The sequence below is a fragment of the Harmonia axyridis genome, chromosome 1 (genome assembly GCF_914767665.1).
Source record: "Harmonia axyridis chromosome 1, icHarAxyr1.1, whole genome shotgun sequence".
Classification (NCBI taxonomy): Eukaryota; Metazoa; Arthropoda; class Insecta; order Coleoptera; family Coccinellidae; genus Harmonia; species Harmonia axyridis.
Genome location: NC_059501.1, coordinates 44,161,843 through 44,176,542, shown reverse-complemented (window position 1 = coordinate 44,176,542; position 14,700 = coordinate 44,161,843). Strand labels below are relative to the sequence as shown.

General features: G+C 31.1%; 2 protein-coding genes across 3 annotated transcripts in view; one reads left to right on the top strand and one right to left on the bottom strand.

The window, feature by feature from the left end:
• LOC123670847 (sister chromatid cohesion protein PDS5 homolog B) overlaps positions 1-1,266 on the top strand; it is a 29,898-nt gene extending 28,632 nt beyond the window's left edge. For both annotated transcript variants that reach the window (XM_045604412.1, XM_045604413.1), the window contains one exon: positions 96-1,266. In XM_045604412.1, coding sequence (XP_045460368.1) covers positions 96-215 — 120 coding nt within the window. In that variant the 3' untranslated portion in view covers positions 216-1,266. The remainder of the gene's footprint in view (positions 1-95) is intronic.
• Positions 1,267-6,188: 4,922 nt separating this feature from the next.
• LOC123670848 overlaps positions 6,189-14,700 on the bottom strand; it is a 29,014-nt gene continuing 20,502 nt past the window's right edge. Inside the window, exons 6-8 of the mRNA XM_045604415.1 lie at positions 11,457-11,660; positions 7,953-8,182; positions 6,189-6,508 (exon numbers count right to left, since the gene is read on the bottom strand). Coding sequence (XP_045460371.1) covers positions 6,379-6,508; positions 7,953-8,182; positions 11,457-11,660 — 564 coding nt within the window. The 3' untranslated portion in view covers positions 6,189-6,378. The remainder of the gene's footprint in view (positions 6,509-7,952; positions 8,183-11,456; positions 11,661-14,700) is intronic.

The window sequence follows — 14,700 nt, the reverse complement described above, 5'->3', positions numbered from 1 at the left end:
AATTAACTCTTTTCACTGAATTTTTTGAAGTATTTACTTGTGGCTAGAATAAAATAAATGAAAAACTCTAAATGAATTGTATTATTTTATTACAGCCGTCTGAAGCTTCTGAAACAAAAATTCAACTGCCTGGTTTAGAAGATGACGAGGACTCTCTTGACGAACCGCCGGCGAAACGGCCAAGAGAAAGAATGAAAATTGGATCCAATGAATGAATTGAAGAAAATTGTAAATAGTGCGTGAAATTTAATTTTCAAATGGAGAAGATAAATAGTATCAATAAAAATTGGACAATTACTCATTGATTTTTTTCAACTCGGAGAAGTGAGTATCATAACAAAATTGTTCCTAACTCTGTATCAAAAATATTGAGTATAGAAATGTTATTGAATTTTTTCCCATTCTCAAAACTGCTTGCTGAGAAAAAATATTAATTCAGGCTGATTCGATGTTGAACTTTAAAGGTGAAGATCATTTTTTAAATCATGATAGTATTGGAAAAAGTAAATTATTTTTATACACTTACCTCACATTCAGGAAATTGAAGTTTGGGTTTTTCGTGCATGTTTATAAATCAATGTAATATTAATGCATGTTTATTTATTCAACCATAAATACCAAATTTTTGTTCTTCATTAACTTGAATACAATAATAGGTTTGTATGGATATTGAACACTGAATATAGTTTGATTGACAATGAGAATTTATCTGCCACATTTTTAATGTCTTGCATATATTTGCTCACGTATTCATGTAGTTATAATATGAAAAAATTCAATGAATATAATTTTCAATACTATTTTTGAGATCATATCCCTATTTATCATTTGAGTAAAAATCAGACACATGTTTAAATCACAAATAATTTTTTGTGGAATAGCCAGTACAAAAGAAAACTAGACCAGACTTCATTCTAAAATAAACCAATAATAAGATAATGAAAGACATGTGCTTTTGATGTCAATTTCTTACATCAGAAGTTTCAATTTCGATCATATAATCTTAAAATGTTTTTGAAATTATGTAAAGTAGATTTGAAGAATAACTGGCTTTTTCATCCAGTTTTGCTTTTTTTTACTCTCAAGATTATTTATTTATTTTATATTGTCTCCACCCAAGGGATTCTGGCTATTTTTTTTTTAATATTTTGCAAAGATGTAAAATTTTATTATTATGTAGTTTTGCAATTTCACTCGGAATATCTTTGACTTATTCATAAGTTTTCTACTGTAAAAATTAGTTTAGAATAAAATGTTGTCTATGAATTGTTTTTTTTTTAATTCCTTATGTTATGAAATCTTCTGGTTATTCAAGTGACATGTATACTCAGAGTTGTGATTATATAATAATAACATTATTTTAATTAGTTTAGTAAGTTTAATTAGTAAAACTGAATGAAAACTGAAATCTATAGGCAACACATTAATCTTCGCCGGCGTAAAATTCACCAGCCATACATATGTTTATCAGATTAAAAAAATCATTAATTTCGTTTGTGACAATTGTTATTTACAATTTTTTCTTGCGCTGATTATCATCAGCAAATAATTGAAATATTTTATATTCATCTAAGAAAATATTCTTTCATTATATGTTTTATATCATCATTAAATAAACCAAGTATAAAGACATTGTGAGTGAATTCTTGTTTGGACAATTCCATCATCTTCTGAATTGGATCGTAAGTAATATTCTTATCAAGATTTAAAGCTGGGAATTCCACAATGAAGCCTAGCTGTCCCTCTGTTTTTCGTGATGTATCTGAACGACTTTGAGTTAAGAAATACAGACAAACTTGAGAACACAACTACCGTACACTATGCTGATGATACAAACCTTTTAGCCATTGGTACATTATGAACAGAACTGAAGAAGCTTGTGGAAAAGATGCTTAAACACACAGAAGAATGGTTTACTGAGACAATAATATGATAATAAATAAGAACAAAACTAAATTGATAATGTTTCATCCCGTAAACTCAGGAATAATAACACCTACTGATACTATATTAAATGATGAGAAATATAAAATAGCAAGCAGTATGGTATATCCAAAGTCACTTGGAGGAAGCTGAATATTTCGATTATACAAGGGTGTCCAAGTTTACAGAAATTCCTTTGGGGCCAGTTAATTTATTGCCTAACAATACTTTCAAATAAACTCTGGTATTCAGCGGATCGCGGTAACCACTTCAAAGGGACATCTATGGCCAAGCGTTTATATGGACTAGTTCAAGTGACTTTGGATATATTATACCAAGTTCTTAGGCGTTGTAATAGATTCAAGACTCAACTGAAATGCTCATGTAGTAGATCTTTGCAAGAGGGTAAGATCAGCCTTGTATGCTTTCAGAGTCGTATCGAAATATAGAAATTCTCACACAATAAATACAGTCTATTATGCGACCATAGAATCAAAGCTTAGATTTGGAATAACCTTTTGTGGTTCAGAAAATATGTCACCATTATTATGTTGAAAATGGGATACACACAATCATGTCGTGGATTGTTCAAGAAATCTGGACTCCTTACAATATATGGAATATATATTCAGGAATGCTTATCGTTCCTAAACTAGTATAAACAGTACTTTGATAAGCATCAAGTTGAAAATAATTACCCATCAAGAAATTTAAATTTTGTACTACCTAGGCTGAATCTTACAACATCACAAAAGCAAATGGGATATATATGCCTGAAGTATTTCAATGAACTGCCACCGCAGGTTCAGAAAATTGAGAGCAAGAAAATGTTCAGAAAAGCTGTTTTTAAATAGTTATTAGCATTAGAACCATACTCAATTGTAGATTTCTGTGAATAGGACATCCTTGTTTTTTGACACTATTTCATTCTGTTTTTATGAAACAATTTCAAAATAAAGATCCTGTTGGGTCTTCCTGTTGAAACCACAAATGGACGGCTGGCTTCTGTTGTTGACTCCGTTTATTGTTTTCCTTCAAGTATTGCTCATCCTAATACTTTTTACTGTACCGTACTGATGAGGGCCGAAAGCCCGAAACACGTGTCTACGGTTAGCATTTCTCCTTGAGGGTATGTCTCTATTCTTTTTCCTCATTTTATGAACAATCCCCTCTTTTTTTCGATTTAATGAGGTAAATTTACAAGGTGTTCCACCATTGACGCGAAGTCTTAGTACGATTAAATGCTGAAATTTTCGTTTTTTTTTCGACACATTAACGTTAGGCTCCATTAGAGCTACATTCTCAAATTGTTTGGAAATACTGCTTGAAACTTACCGTTTTTGAGATATTTCGATTTTCATAAATTGAAAAATCTTAGGAAAAACCTATTAACTTCGAGATGAATGAATTTATATTTGAATCACATTTTGAAAGTGAATACTAGAAGAACGGAGGTGAGTACTAATGTTTTTTGATAATCATTGAGAACTGTATTTGTAATGAGACAATTCATTGATGACTTACTCAACCGTTAATACTGGGCTTACCCCAAATGGCACACCCATATGGTGGAGATAATAAAAATTTGCTATCTAACAAGAGATAGAATACATGGTATCCCATTTGGAATAAGCCCAATATTAACACCCAGTAGAGTTATCAATGATAATCAAAAAGTCATCAGTACTTACCTCCGTTCTTCTAGCATACACTTTCAAAATCTCATTCAAATAAATGAGTTTAAATTTATTAGGTTCTCCAGAGATCCTTCAATTTATGAAATATCGAAAAATCTCAGATTTGCATTGAATATTCGAACAAAATTGGATTCATTTATTTAATTCAATCTGAAATTTCAATGAAAAACATGGTGTTTCCTAAAAAAAATTTGGTCATTCACACTGTTCAGGTACAATCTGTGTATTTCCGAACATTTTGATGATGTAGCTCTAATGAAGTCTAATGGAACTGTGTCAAAAAAAAATTCGAAAATTTTAGCGCTTAATCGTAATAGAGCCGAGTCGATGGTGGACACCCCTTTATATTTTAGCGCTTTTGAATTCCGGATTCTTGAATTTTCTTTGAAGGAGCTTCTGTTATTCCTCTAAGGCATCTTTTCAGTTTCATATGAATACTAATTTTTGAACTAAAAATCACCTTGACAAATTTATCAAAGGACTTTTTGTAGATTTCATCAAAAACTCTTGGAAATTTTTTAATCCTAATACAAAGAGTGGCATCACTGAGAAAAAATTTTTGTGTCAAAAATAATGTCTTGATTTGTTAACTGACTTTGCGCCCCTGTAATTTGGCGCCCCGGCAAAATGTTCGGTATGCCGGTCCTAGCGGCGGCCCTGCACATAGAAAAAGCGTTGGAACAATTTTATTCCAAGGAGTAATATCTCAAGTTTATTCCCACTTCTGTGTATACCTAATTATAAATGAATATTTGATAATACCACAAAGTATGACATGTAAATGCAATATATAATTTACAGTTAAAGTCACCTTTAGTCTTTCCCACTAAGTCCACTACAGTTTTACGTCTCTTACCTCTTTTGCGATATGACGGCTCTACTCCTCTTATCAAAAAAGAATATATAACTTTGTAGTCCCTGTCGCTGAATTTTTTTCGTACTCTTCAAAATAATAATTGAGAGATAGGAAACCATTCGATCTAGATTCAATAGCAACATAATAAGCTGTGCTATAATCAGGGCCGCCGCCAGAAATTTTAAAGGACGTTTTGTCAATGTCATAAAAAAAATCCTGCATTACGAGGCTCCATAAGTCAGTAAAAAGACTACGTAGTATTTAAAGGTGTATTTTCATAACTATAGTTGAGAGCGCCAATTCGATTCAAAAATTTGGCTGTTGGCAATTTTATTATTTTACTACAAAGAGTGGTATTTCCACTAAGAAAACTTTTTTTTGTCAAAAAGAATGTCCGCTCCATCGGTTAATGATTTGTTAATAGATTCAATAAAATAGGAATGATAATTCTATTGTGAAATGGCATATTTGATTCACAAATTATAGATTTATGAAATCATTTTGCATTATATTTTTGCCAGAAATTTCGATTTTGGATTGTATGGGGTGGTGCCTATCAGAACCAGATAAAACCTCTGGTCATTCAAAAATGGATCTTGAAAATCATCTACAAGAAAAAGCGCACATTTCCTAGCCAACAGTTATTTGATATGCCAGGAGTCCAAGATGTAAGACAGCTGTATGCTCTTAAACTTCTTTCTAACATCATCTCAGGAAAGACAACCTTAAATACGTTACAGCATCAATATTCGACGAGAGGAAGAGATCATACTTACCAACCACCCAGATGCAATAAAAGTATAGGCCAGAGAAATCACACCTACCTAGGAACAAAAATTTAGAATGTCCTTCCTGATCAACTCAAAAACTTGAAAAATCTAAGGACATTCAAAAAGCGTTTAAAAGCTTGGTTGGATGGTAAGAACAGAAAGATAATCAGTGACTTGATAAATAATAGTTGAGATCCCAAATACAAGACCGAAATATATAAGACTGGCCAGAATTTTTGAAATCAAATAAAGAAATGCACTCACCAATTTATGAAAGATTATGCAACGATGACGACTTTAATAATTACCTGATTGAGGCAGTATAATACAATTAATTATAAATATCGGATGTGAAATAACTTTTTACATTGCGCTTATGAATGATATTTGTTTTTCTCCTGGTATTGTAATTATTTTCTTTTGAATCATCTTAATGGAACATTTATTTCAGAAATCTTAATTAAGTTAATATCACATACAGGTCATACCTCATGTACCTCCGTGATTTAAAGTATTTATTTATGAAATAAACTTTATTATTATTATTGTGAGATCATTTATTGATAATAAACGTCATAGTATAGCTGTAAAATGATTGATTGACTCAAAAAAAGGAATATTATTACACGGCGGAAGAAAAAATTGAATTTTTGGACCTTGTTCAATAGTGAGGGCCGGTTTTTTCACATGTCAATGAATAAATGTATCCTACAGAGTAAGTTATATTCGTAGAATTAGAGAAATGACCATCTTTTCACCATTAGCTAGAGTTATTATTTGAATAAAAAATACTTTTTCCAAGAGAAACTTATTCGGTACTAGTCCAGTCAACTTTGTAGTTAACCTTGAAATTTGAGATACCCAGCTAGAAACTTGTATAAAAAACGCATTCCATTCATTATTTCTGCCTGAAATAAATTTCATTGGAATTCTTTAAAAATGTACAAGGAAATAACATATATTTGAACGATAAAAGAGAAGCGGATTTTTTTTGAGCCAAGAAATTTTTAATACATTTCATAATCTATTAATATTAGTGAACTGTAACTTTATACATCTTACATAATATGATGTTAGTTATAAAAAGAGTAAAACTAAATTATATCACAAGAATATTGGCTTTTAGAGAATATTAGAGGGACGTCTGAAGAATTTGATTATTTGTATTCACATTTCCGCTAATCGTGTTGACATGATTATGAATACTCATAGAAGCCACTTTGGCACGCTGATAAGCACTAAGCGTGTTCTGCCCCAGAAATCTGTAAAAAAAATATCATTAAAATAAATTCGAGTAATATATCAAAATTGATATAATTCAATTAACGAGGCAAGATTTCAAGTAAATGAAAAATATTCTTGTAGCTCCTACCTAACATTTGTCCTACAAGAAAGAATGTTATGTATGTTATTTCCTGTCCTGTTCACCTATACAGGTGAACTTAAGATTTACCGTTTTATGCTCAAATTTAGTTAGGGGAAAAAAGAAATTAAACCATTTTCAGTCAAATGAACCTGATGATAATAATAACATTCAATGTCATTCAGCACCCAAAAACTAGGAAATTCTTTCAAAATAGAAGAAAAATTGAACATCAGTAGAAGGAATTTCAATATATTTTTCATTTAAATTTTTCCTTCATATTTTCTTTTCACCCCAGTTGAAATTGAATAAGACATTTCACGTCCTCCATGTATAGAGGTTAACAGGGTGCATTGTTAGCAGAAGTGAAGTTTTTCTTTGCTTAGTTCTTTCCTTCGTAAGCTCTGCGTACTAAGCGAGTAATTTGGTATTTTATCAGAAAAGTTTTCCAGAAGTTTGACAAATTTTTGATCTTATAGATTTCCAAGAACTCTTTCCGAATTTCAACATTGATACCTCGAATCTCTGCAGCTCGAGCCGCCATCTAAGAAAAAAGCCGCCCAAAATCAGTTTTTGGATAATATCTCCTTTCCGACTCATTATTTAATGAAAAAACAATTACATACAATATTAAGCAAGAGGAAAATACTGAATATCATCAATTAATGAATTTTGCTTATGAGCTAGTTATTCGGTACGAAAAAGGGGTGGTTACCTCGATTATTTTTTTACATGTCAAAATCTGACATTTTGGTGGTTTCAACTAATAGCAATGCATTATTCCAGCCAATCACTCGGGATTATACTGATAATACTAAGATGCATAGAAAACCTGGTGTGTCTTCTTATACCTGTAAAACTTTCAGAAAAAACGGGTGATTTTTCAGATTTATAACTACTTGATTTCGTGAGATTGCATTAGTTTCAGATGGCGCATATAGCGTTTATATTTGACATTTCTCGTGATTCTCGACTCTCATCACCTATAGACGCTCGTCACCTATAGTTTAGAGCAATAATATTTTATATTCTATGCTTGTAACAATGTTCTATAATGCGAGACAAGACAAGAGTATAATCTGTCATTATATTACTTTCATTTCATTAAAAATTCGATTTTGTATTACATTTCAGTTTTTGGTATTGTACCAAATTTCGCTAATCACTTGATTTTATTTTTTTCTATTTTGATTTTTGCAATAAAAATGGAAATGATAGAATTTTTTAATAGAGAACGAAGAGATCTTTAGCGATTTTCCATAAATATTTACAGTAACCGAGATAATGAATTCACTCCATTTGGTTTCTCCACTCTGTATGTATTTACTGAGATAATTACCTACCTTATGCATATATACACAACCAATAGTGCAATACTAGCACTCATCATTCTGATGTAGGAATTGTCATACAATTGAATTGTGATCCATGCTCCAGCAACAACCAGGCAGAGAGAGGTAACGATGACTGCAGTGTAACCCCAATGCTGAGGGGTGAAACCTCTTTCCCAATCCAATTTCGATGTACTTGCTACATCATATGGATAATTGCAGACTTTGCATCGAAGAGATTCCTGCAATAAAAATTGATTTAGATTTTACTATAAAATAGATATACATAGACTTGTTGAATTATCAACGTTTCGATCCCAAGTTATGATCTTTTTCCAAGACCGAAAGTACTGGAAAAAGACAATTATGGCCTAGATGCACATACATAAATATATTCAGAGAAAAAGTAAGGAGAAAATCAATTGACAATCATTAGAAAAATACCGAAGTTGCTCTGGTTTGGAATTACATACTACTGATTATTTGAAAAATCTATTCGATATTTCGCAATTGAAAACTTATCGTGATTTCATAGACATAAAATCTGTAACACCGTATAATTAATATGACAAATATTATACGAAAATATATGAATGAAAAATATGAAATATGAAAAAAAAAATAAACGAATGGAATTGTTTTTTCGGAAATAATGTTATAACAATGGGCGAGTTCGGGAAGTCAGCGCTGACGAGTGCGCATTAAGCGCTGTATCAACATCGCGTTCGTAAATTACCGATGGTTCAGCGTACGATCGGGTTCTTAAACATTTCTTGAATTCAGCGCTGGATCGATTGCAGCGAAATGAAAAGCTGATGTTTCTGCTGAATGAGAGAGAAAGAGAATGTTTATGCAGTCATTTCTAGGGGTTGTTTTGTCAGTTGTCACTGAAGTTAAGTTTAGATGGGTTTATTATTATTAATATTATTTGATTATTGATTATTCTACATTTAACGGCTGTATATTTGAATAATATTGAATTATGGTATTATAGAACTAATAGATGGAAGAAATGATTAAATGAACAGAATTGTTTAATTAACAATTAATTATTAATAATGATGTATGTTATTTATTATTAATAGTCATTAAAAAAATATTTCCTGAACAAATATCATTGTATGAAAAGATTGTTCAAGGAAATTGTTTTCATAAAACAATAAATAAATATATTTTTCAAATAATTATGTATTTGCTTTTTGATGCAATAAATAAAGATATTTTTATGTGAGAAAATAAAATAGATTAACGATCAAACTAATTATTCATTTGAACATAACATCACGGCATGCAGACAATTTTTTTTTCTTAAATTAATTCACAGACATTGAAACCATTATTTCGTTGAAGAAACGTTCGTAAACTCATTCAGCATAGAATGCAGCGCTCTTTCTCTAGCATTTTGCTGGTTCAGCGCTGTCAAGCGCATCTCTTTCAGCGCATTCAACAACGCTGACTTTCCGAACTCGCCCAAATGTTATGACAACTTAAATGAGAAAAAATATTTGCAGATGTCAAAAGAATGACGATTTCTAAGAAATTAGGTTTCAGCAGTTTGTATGCCCTGCTCAAAATGCACTTCTAGTTCAGGAATTTCAAACAGAACTTTCCTGGACGGCTCATTCGCACTAGACAAGGCATTCAACTTCATTCGACTTTTTTTGGTGGCTTTACTTAGATTGAAAGATTTCATGAGGAGCCTGAAATTTGAAAGAACTGAGCATAAAAATATTTGACAAAGTATACTCGGTAACTAGGGATTCACGGCTTGGCTTAATACTCAAGCTAGTTGACTCAAGCTCAAGTAGCTTGAGCTTGACTTGAAATCAACTCAATTTCAAGTCAAGTATTCATTGATTTAGAACTTGACTTAACATTAAAAAACTACTATTTGGCTTGAAATTGAGTTGATTTCAAGTCAAGCTCAAGCTACTTGAACTTGAGTCAAGTAGCTTGAATATCAAACCAAGTCGTGAATCCCTATCGGTAACACCAGTAGTGTTGTCGAATATGAGGGCGGAATTTTATAATCGTCTAGTCTCGGCTCAAGGAGAACTTGTTTTTGAAAACATACGCTTAAACTTGCTTTTAATTAATTTATTTTTAATTTTCAGAATATTATTTTTATGATGTGTTTTTAGAATAAAGATTTTCATTCAGCTTTAAGAGTTTAAGACTATCAATATTCAACATTTTCATTTCGCTCCAATTACGTCCAATTACGATTATGATGTCACTATGAAAACATTGCAAAATAAAAATTTGATAATACGTTATTGTCGTTTCCTAAAAAATACTAACTCAGACTTTAAATAATCTAGACCGAATCATTTCGAACAAATTGAACACGCCAACTTGTGATTATTTTCCCTCAAAGGGATGTTGGAAGGGAATTGTTTGAAGAAACGCAAAATGTTATCTTTAGTCAACTATGCTTGAGTGAACAATGACATAAGTGAATGAGACATAATTGAATAGTGGATGGGCCTTAGACCTGGGCAGGGGTTTCCAAACTATTTTGGACCAGAGACCCCTTGTCCAACATGACCTCATATCACCGACCGAAGAAGGGGGTAATTTTAAGGCAAAATCAAATTCTATATCACCAAATATGTAATGCGCTTAAATACATTAAACAAACATGTATTTAGCTGTACTTAACAGTTTTAAAGTAAATAGTTAATAATGGTATGAACTACGAATAATACGAGTATCTTCCCCAAATCAGTGAGGAGGAAGGATCAGTATCTGAATACATCGTTTATAAGTCAATTATGCTAACCACACACCGCAACAAAGAGCTTTCTTTGAATTTATTGAATTTTTTATATGTTGTAGAACTCGTGATGCTGATCAAATGTGTTCATTGCATCACTGCTCCAAATTGAACTGTTACGAATATGTGAACCAAATCAAATTGTATCGATTGTTCATACAACTGATTAAAATCCACAATAGAGAAAAATTATTTCTTCAGGCACAGAAGATATATAGGTACAGGTTAAGTCCAAAGATATCAAGTTCTTCAGGGATTTCCAAAAGAATTGGACGGTGGAATTTTATTCATTTTCTGATATTTTGTGGGATATCAATATCAATTGCCATTGATGATATAAATATCTCCTGAACTAAACTAAGATATCTATTATGTATGTATTTTAAATTAAATAGTCTTACTTAGCATATCGTTGCTTTCCTATTAATCCATGTATTGTTTGGGAATACGCATTTCAACAGAAATATATTAATCCGTAGATAAAACTGTGGTTAGTTCAACCTCAAGTATGAAATTTCTTGAATTCTTAGTGCTATAATCGTTTGTTGCCATTTATACTTGAATTTCATTGATAATTTAAAAAACTTTATGAGAAAAAAAATATTTTTTGTGTTCGGAAAATGTTAAATATGTTTATTTTTCCGATTAAAGATTCAATTAAATTTGTTAATCCTCCTTTTTTAAGCCATTAATCGCATGTGAAATTAGTTATTAGGTTTAAAGAATGGAAATTCACTTACTTGGCTGCATGCAGAGCTCTCCACAAGCCATCTTCTGAGACAGTCGTGATGTACACTTGAAACGTCTCCTGTGCAAGCACATGGCTCAATGAGCGGATCGGGTTTGTCACTATCGTAGCAAATCCAACATTCTCTTTTGTTAATAAATGCTTCTCCGTCAAATTCTGACAATTCCTTTCCGTGAGTGATCTTGCCATCCTTGGACTATAAAAATTACTTCAATATAATTTCATCAGAATTAAAATTTAAATAAATAAAATAAATAAAATTATTCTGATACAATGAGATGTTTCATTAAGATATCTCAAGATTGATAATAAAGCCCTTGAAGTACTTCTACATCAAAATATTACACTTAAAAGGGTATTGATTAAACTTGGTGGATCTTATTTGGCTTATGCAATTATACAAAAATTACTACACTTGGATAAAGAAATTAGAAATCAGAATGGAAATAGCTGCTGTATAGTAAATTAAGGAAAAATATAAAATTTGAAAAGGAAACTAACGATCTGAAACTATTATAAATTTTTCCACAATTGAGAGAAAAAATGCTTTGTTAGGTTACTTTTTTGTGTGAATCATTTAAGAGATTATCACTCATCCAATGCAAAAGTTGTTTTCAAAAATAAAATGATATTATACTTAATATCAGTTCATCCTTTCATGAGAAGTTATTTGGTTCATACGAGTTTATTTTCTATCACAAATAATTAATTCCTTCCTTTCACCGAATCACCGATTCTTAGAAGAATCCCTAACCAAACTTCTGAAATGCCTAACGAATATATTATGCCATGTAGAATTTTTTACCAGAACAAAATTGATTCTATTCAGGAATAATAAATGAATCTAAGAAAGAATTGTATGCATGAGAAATAAGAAAATTATGAAAAAATGTCTTCAACAATTAGGTAATACATATTTCACTTTTTTAACGGCATTAAAGACGTTATTTATTTATTTATTTATTTTATTTATTATTGCATTCAAAATATATTATATGAAATGCGCAGAAAGAAATATTTCCTGTTTCACAATAATAATAATAATAATAAACCGACTTTATTCAACAAATGTACAGACATTTGCCCCGAAAAGGCGAAGATTAGCTGAAGCTACTCTTAAACTCTTAACCTTTTCAGTTTACAAGATAAAAAAAAACAAAATAAAACAAAAATAATATAAAAAATAACATTTTACAATTTCAATAATATTGATTTGATTATCAGCAGAGGAGAAAAAAAAACAAATAAACTAGTAAGTACCATAATACAAAAATACAATGCGACAACAATGTGTCTAGTCTTGCTGATCCAGCAGTTCATTTTTAATGACTTTTCTAAATTTGGTTATTGGTATTGATAATTCCGGTTTGAAGAAGTTAAAAAGTTTAACTGCATTGTAAGTAAAACTGCGTTCAAATAGAGCTGTCGAATGACGAGGCATGTTAAGTATCTGTGAATGTCTGGTGTTGCGATTGTGTATATTATTTCTGAAAACGAGCTTGTCATGAAGATAGCGCGGAATTTGAGTATTAAACAATCCATGCAAAAAAATAAGGAAATGGTATTTAAACATACTAGACACTCTGAGCCACTTCAACTGCAGAATGCATTGAGAAATGTGATCATATTTCCTCAAATTAAATATAAATCTACAACAAGTATTTTGCACACGTTGAAGTCGATATTGAGTGACTTAATCAAGACATGGGTAATAGACAATGTTACAATAATTAAGAAGAGTTAAAACCAAAGATTCTGACAGTTTTTTTCTTGTTCTGAAATTTAAAATATGCCTATTACCAAAAAGTAACCGAGTGCGCATATAACATTTACGTAATAAGACATTCACATGATTCTTGAATCTAAGAGAAGTATCCATAGTTAACCCTAAATTTTTTGCACTATCAGATATAATTAAATATGTGTTGTTAAGTTTGATATTCATATTATTCACGATGTTAGGTCTTAATTTTTTATTTCCAAATAAAAGGACTACAGTTTGAGTAGGATTGATTGATAAGTTGTGTTGATCAGAATAGTCAACAATCCGTTGAAGGTCTCTATTTACAGTTTCCGATGCTATATTGTATGATGTAGGTTCAAAATAATGGATTAACTGTGTATCATCCGCATAAAGTTGTATTTCACTTGTGTTTAAAATTTTCGGTAGGTCTGATGTATATAATAGGAATAATAAAGGTCCTAGGATAGATCCCTTCAGAGACAATTTTTTTCGGGTCAGAGTATTTATTATCAACGCATACTCGTTGTGTGCGATTCCACAAATATGATTTAAAAAAAGATAGTGCAGTTATATTAAAACCATAATATGTTGATTTGGAGATTAGTAAATTATGATTTATTAAATCGAATGCCTTGGAACCTTCTTAAATTTCTTCTTTGTCCATACTATTATTAATAGTGACGATTTTTATTCTTGGTTTTTTCAACTGGGACATCTGTATTTGATACTTGTTACTAAGATTCTGTTTTCGTGCCACTTCAACCAATTTGATTGCTTCTTTATGAGAATTACATTTTATTATCAAATTTCCATTATACCCTGTTTTGACAGAGTTTATTAAGACCTGGAGAGCCTTTGGATTGATTTTAGCTTGTATTTCGGATTTGGTTAATTCAGCATTTTGAGGTTTGTTTGGTTTCACTATTACCACTGGAAAATTTTTTGGTTGTTGTCTAGACGTAGTAGTCTGAGTAATATCGTTTGTGGCTGCGGCAACACTTGCATATGTTTTTGTTTCCTGTAGATTTATCACTTCATCTTGAAGCATTTTTATTATAGTGGTTTTGTCTTCAATTATTGTTTCCTTGTCTCTTATTGTATTTTTAAGACAATCTGTGAAGTCATTGTCCCTACATTTTGTGCAGAAGTATTTCAATGTGCGTTTTAAAAGAGGCATACATTTTATTTCGGAGCTGGTCAGCTCTGAGCATTCTCCACAGTAATTGCATTTACAGGAGTCACATGGAAAAACTATTATTTTTTCTTTAACATTCGATTTCTTATTACACTGAATGCATTCGGGTGAACTGATTTTGTAAACATCATATTATCACTTGGCAGGTATGTATGATACGCCCCTGGATGGTCAGTAGTTTTATCAACAGTAGAAGAAACAAGGTCTGGCTGATTTGTTTTGAAATAAAAACTCCCAATCTCACTGAATAATTGCAGATGCAAAGTGCACTGATTTCTTGGGTATCACTGCAGAGTT